Source organism: Sinocyclocheilus rhinocerous, unplaced genomic scaffold (assembly GCF_001515625.1).
Source record: "Sinocyclocheilus rhinocerous isolate Xijiao unplaced genomic scaffold, SAMN03320098_v1.1 scaffold991, whole genome shotgun sequence".
In the NCBI taxonomy this organism is placed as follows: domain Eukaryota; kingdom Metazoa; phylum Chordata; class Actinopteri; order Cypriniformes; family Cyprinidae; genus Sinocyclocheilus; species Sinocyclocheilus rhinocerous.
This window is the reverse complement of record NW_015654505.1, coordinates 613,996-620,405: the sequence shown is the minus strand read 5'-3', so window position 1 is coordinate 620,405 and position 6,410 is coordinate 613,996. Positions and strand designations below refer to the sequence as shown.

General features: G+C 32.4%; 1 protein-coding gene across 1 annotated transcript; it reads right to left on the bottom strand.

The window, feature by feature from the left end:
- Positions 1-5,020: 5,020 nt before the first annotated feature.
- LOC107717330 (single-pass membrane and coiled-coil domain-containing protein 3-like) lies at positions 5,021-5,695 on the bottom strand. The gene has a single exon (XM_016524032.1). It carries the CDS (start codon positions 5,693-5,695, stop codon positions 5,021-5,023), a length of 675 nt encoding a protein of 224 aa, XP_016379518.1.
- Between the last annotated feature and the right edge of the window lie 715 nt (positions 5,696-6,410).

The window sequence follows — 6,410 nt, the reverse complement described above, 5'->3', positions numbered from 1 at the left end:
ATTATGTCAAGGTTTCCCAAACTGGGGTTTGTGAAGGAACTTTAGTGGGTTTGCGAGTTTATTGAAAAGCTAATAATTAATTAAGTCATAAAAATAAGAAGAATAATTAGGGATAACAATTAAGAATAATTTATTGCTATTGTGTGAATATATGTAATCAAGTAATCAATAAAAAAGTAACTCTGATTACAAGTATTTTAAAATGTAATTTAATCTAATTACAAGTACTTAATTTTCAGAATCTGATTACGTAATCCAGATTACATTTAATCAGTTACTACCCGGCTCTGACTTTGACTGTGTTTTTTGAAGTTCAATAAAAATAAAAATAAAAAATCGATAAATTGCAATATTTGAGTTCTTATACATTTAAATTACATGACACAAATTGTAGTTAGTAACATAATCCATTACATTAAACATTTTAGGTTAAAGATTACTTTAACTCGTTTATCACATTGATTTAAATAGGATAATATTGTATCACACTGATATTAAAATGCAAAGAAAATATATTCCGTTTGATGTTATTAACAACATAAAGTGAATTAAGCATTACATTATGTCAAGGTTTCCCAAACTGGGGTTTGTGAAGGAACTTTAGTGGGTTTGCGAGTTTATTGAAAAGCTAATAATTAATTAAGTCATAAAAATAAGAAGAATAATTAGGGATAACAATTAAGAATGTATTGCTATTGTGTGAATATATGTAAATAAAAAAGTAACTCTGATTACAAGTATTTTAAAATGTAATTTAATCTAATTACAAGTACTTAATTTTCAGAATCTGATTACGTAATCCAGATTACATTTAATCAGTTACTACCCGGCTCTGCCTATATATCCACTACACAGTTACACCAATAGGTGGCGACAAGTGACTGCATTATAAGCCAGTTTGAATCATTCATTCAACCGATTCCTTCTTAATGAACGAGTCATTAACTCATTCGCTCAACCGATTCGTTCACAGAGTCATTCAGGAGCGAATCACCACTGGTTGTGGTTTTGACTGGAACAGAGGAAAAACAAAGTGTCAGGTAATAGTATCTCATATTACTGTTTTCCTTAATCTTCCTTAAGCGTAAAGGAGCAACCGTATCTAAAATGCTAGAAAAGAGAGAGTCCATTATGTGAAAAGGGAGACTGTCTCCATTTGTAAGTACTTTAATATATTTACATAATGTTTAGCCCACCCCCTGGCTGTATGTGTATTTTGTATACATATTATTATTATTTTTGTTTGTGTTTTATGTTTTCATGTGTATTATTGTAGTCCTAACTGTACTTTGACTGTGTTTTTTGAAGTTCAATAAAAATAAAAATAAAAAATCGATAAATTGCAATATTTGAGTTCTTATACATTTAAATTACATGACACAAATTGTAGTTAGTAACATAATCCATTACATTAAACATTTTAGGTTAAAGATTACTTTAACTCGTTTATCACATTGATTTAAATAGGATAATATTGTATCACACTGATATTAAAATGCAAAGAAAATATATTCCGTTTGATGTTATTAACAACATAAAGTGAATTAAGCATTACATTATGTCAAGGTTTCCCAAACTGGGGTTTGTGAAGGAACTTTAGTGGGTTTGCGAGTTTATTGAAAAGCTAATAATTAATTAAGTCATAAAAATAAGAAGAATAATTAGGGATAACAATTAAGAATGTATTGCTATTGTGTGAATATATGTAAATAAAAAAGTAACTCTGATTACAAGTATTTTAAAATGTAATTTAATCTAATTACAAGTACTTAATTTTCAGAATCTGATTACGTAATCCAGATTACATTTAATCAGTTACTACCCTGCTCTGCCTATATATCCACTACAAAGTTACACCAATAGGTGGCGACAAGTGACTGCATTATAAGCCAGTTTGAATCATTCATTCAACCGATTCGTTCTTAATGAACGAGTCATTAACTCATTCGCTCAACCGATTCGTTCACAGAGTCATTCAGGAACGAATCACCACTGGTTGTGGTTTTGACTGGAACAGAGGAAAAACAAAGTGTCAGGTAATAGTATCTCATATTGTTTATTAATCAGTTATACAAAAGCTATATCACGTTTGGAAGCCTGCTGCTTTTCCAAATATGAGCAGTTATGCTCGTGTAAGTATGCTTCAATATTTGACTGACAATTTAAGTATGCTTTATTTTTAAAGTATTATATTTAACACATTATGTCAGCATTAAAAATGTCACACTCAAAATATCTCTCATTACATGAGCATTTAGCATTCAATTTCATCCATGACTTTTGATGAAGTCAAATTTTCTAATGCAACAAGTTCATGAAAAGGACATCAATTGTTATGAAATGCCCGGAGAGACAAGGTAAGATCCAGTTGCAGTTTTATTGAAAGTAACAAAATATAAATAAAAAAGTAACTCTGATTACAAGTATTTTAAAATGTAATTTAATCTAATTACAAGTACTTAATTTTCAGAATCTGATTACGTAATCCAGATTACATTTAATCAGTTACTACCCGGCTCTGCCTATATATCCACTACACAGTTACACCAATAGGTGGCGACAAGTGACTGCATTATAAGCCAGTTTGAATCATTCATTCAACCGATTCCTTCTTAATGAACGAGTCATTAACTCATTCGCTCAACCGATTCGTTCACAGAGTCATTCAGGAGCGAATCACCACTGGTTGTGGTTTTGACTGGAACAGAGGAAAAACAAAGTGTCAGGTAATAGTATCTCATATTGTTTATTAATCAGTTATACAAAAGCTATATCACGTTTGGAAGCCTGCTGCTTTTCCAAATATGAGCAGTCATGCTCGTGTAAGAATGCTTCAATATTTGACTGACAATTTAAGTATGCTTTATTTTTAAAGTATTATATTTAACACATTATATCAGCATTAAAAATGTCACACTCAAAATATCTCTCATTACATGAGCATTTAGCATTCAATTTCATCCATGACTTTTGATGAAGTCAAATTTTCTAATGCAACAAGTTCATGAAAAGGACATCAATTGTTATGAAATGCCCGGAGAGACAAGGTAAGATCCAGTTGCAGTTTTATTGAAAGTAACAAAATATCAAAACGGAACAAAAACGTGGCCAAAAGGTAATCCAAACACAAGGAACAGATACACGGTAAACTATAGACAACATCAAGATCAGGACTGAGAAGACAAATACAATGTAGTAGCAATGACAGACAGAGTGAGCATGGTATATATAGATGAGATGATGAGTAATTAACAACCGGTGATAATGATCAGGAATGATTAACAGGTGCTCATGATAAGAACAGAAATGACAAGCAAGGGATTATGGGAAATGGAGTTAAACACATAAAACATAGAAACAGGATAGCGCCCTCAAGTGGCCAGTCCTGGGCAACACAACCAAACACTGTGACAATCAGTTATACAAAAGCTATATCACGTTTGGAAGCCTGCTGCTTTTCCAAATATGAGCAGTCATGCTCGTGTAAGAATGCTTCAATATTTGACTGACAATTTAAGTATGCTTTATTTTTAAAGTATTATATTTAACACATTATATCAGCATTAAAAATGTCACACTCAAAATATCTCTCATTACATGAGCATTTAGCATTCAATTTCATCCATGACTTTTGATGAAGTCAAATTTTCTAATGCAACAAGTTCATGAAAAGGACATCAATAGCCTATATGGCAGAACGCGACATCTGTTTTTTTTCTTTATTTTGTAAAGCACAGTGTTTTGTTGTTATTGTGACTGTACACAAATAAAAATAGACCCTTTATAGTTTCATAATGATGTCTCACTCGTTTCTGCTGTCATAAGGAACAAATTCAGCCTGTTCATTATCAAAATAAAATAAGCCAACCAAACATATATAAAGTTAGGCTACACTACTCAATTTAAATAGTCCGAAGTAGGCCTACTATCCATTGCATTCACCCACTAAACATTGCACATGTGAAGAAGAATTATTAATAATGTTTTTATTAAATAATGGCTAAGTTAAGACTTGTTCAAAACAATCACTTTAGCAATTATTTTCTGCTTATTTTGAATTTTTTTCAATAAATAAAATGTTAATATAAAAAATATATTTTAAAATACAGAAACAAAATCATTTTAATAAGTAAAGATTCTGAAAGCATTGATGGAGATCCAATAATAATTGAATGTATATGTACAGTATAACAACAAAAACATAATATATGATATTTACCATCTGAATCTAACCATGTCATGTTCAACAAATGGAAAAGTCAGCCGTCTGTTAATTATCATGTTAATTACTGTGCCTTTAGCCCCAACAGCAGGGGCACTTTTTTACCCCAAATACCATACTCTTCATATTCTGTCGTTATTTAAAAACTGTTGCTTTAATTATCTTAAACAAAACTGAAAATTGTTAAGAAGACCTTTGTCTCTCCTATATATTTATATATATATATTTTTTAAATATATGCATTGATTTAATTTTATATAAAATACAAGCACACCTGGTGCAACTAATGAAGCCCTTGATCAGCTGCATCAAGTGTGCTTAAGACAACACCTGTTTTGCAGATTTGTGTTGTTGTGAGAGATTCTATTCAGGGGATTGAAAGTGTGTGTATAGCAACACAAACCTGTAGTTCAATGTGATTTTCATTGACTCAGTAATGATTGACAAGGACATGCATTTTTTCATTTAGTTTCATTTTATATATTTTTGTTGATATCACAGTAATTACCACTGTGCATATTCTGTCTCCAAATGATGAGAGAGTGAGAGATAGCAGCACATATCTCTTTATGTCATATTTGTATTATGGAAGAAGTGGACAATCACGCATGGTTTTATGACCCTTTAATTGCAGAACTGTGATTTATTTTGATTTTTCCACATTCCACATATTATTTTACATTGTCACTTTAAGCTAAATTTTCATATATTTCTGCATGCTTTTTTAAGCACAAAGACGTAACAACAATTATGAATTCATAATTCCAGCAAACATTTCAGGCAGGAAAAAGAAACATTTCAAACTAGCATGTCTTCTTTCTCCATCTCAATTTTGACTCTGACATAGGTAATTTTATCCTGATATTGTTCAGACGCTGGCCTGAATTCATCCAAAACTTTGTCATACTCTTCTAGGGCTTTCTTAAGTTGATCACGCTCGATTTTCCCAATGATGTCCTTCACAATCATGTCGATCCCCAAGAACACCACTGCCAACCTAACACAGGCAAATTTCCCTGCTCCAATTATAGCATACGTTTTTGTTATGTTTGCCAGAGTAACTACATTATCAATTAAATAACCAGCGAAAACAGTAGATTCCACAGTTGCAATACCACAAACTGCTTCAAAAGCTTTTGAAATCGCTTTAAAGTCTGCAGAAGACAGAGACAGTTTTCTCAGTTTCTCGTACATGGTGGGTTCCAGCTTCTCCTTCAGCTCCCTGTCAATCCTCTCTACCACTACCATTATATTACACATGCATCCCATTATCAGAGTACAGTTCTCCCGAAGAGAAGCGCTCTCGTTCAGGGTGATATGTTCGAAGGAGCAACTCAAGTGCTTGTTCATAGCATCATTCAGTTGGTTGGTGGCTCTGAAGTTGTTCTTCATCAGATCTCGAAGCTCTTGCCCTTTGCGGATGAGCTGCTCCCTTCTCTTAGGGTTGTCAGGGTAGAAGATGTCACTCAACATTTTTCTTTATGTCAGGATCCTTAAGAAGAGAAACAATCTTTAAGGAAACTATTATTAAATGGGCATTAATGCAAGTGAGCAGTAAGTAAAAGGTACTGTCTGTAAGAATTAGAAAACCTCTGTTATTAGTGACGCCGGTGGCCATTAAGTGTTAGCTGTTACTTTAGAGATGGTCCCTAAACACTGAGCAGAACTCACGTTTATGAATTTCCCAAACACGCAATAAGTGCTGCCAATCACAGCACACAGGGCCAGCTAACCGATCACAGCCGATTTTGTATTTTGGAAGGCAGGTCTTTATCAAAACAGGAACTAAACGGGCTTTTGAATCGCATGAGGGAAAGGGGAGCTGTATTAATGTAAAAAATGTGAAAAATAATGCATTTTTTGAACAATCAAACATATTCTAGTATACTTCAAAAACAAGGGCATAATACGACCCCTTTAATGCCACTTTCCAACGTGCAGGGTTGCTTTCATTGCTTTTAATGAGAAACTGTTGGCTTCAATATGCAGATGCTATAGGCATGGGAATTTTATAATCTTGATGAAATTATATATTGGGGAAACTTTTTGCCATATTTATTTATATTGAATGAATCAGCAATAACTATTGAATCAAATCAGAAGTCCAAACAAAACACTTTTACCTTATTGATGAAGTAGCTATGAAGTATATGAATTTGTGTAATAATATCGGCCTTTCTAAATTTGA

What these genes read in the sequence shown, in the direction of transcription:
- LOC107717330 (XM_016524032.1), bottom strand. Translation starts at nt 5,695, where the DNA reads ATGTTGAGTGACATCTTCTACCCTGACAACCCTAAGAGAAGGGAGCAG.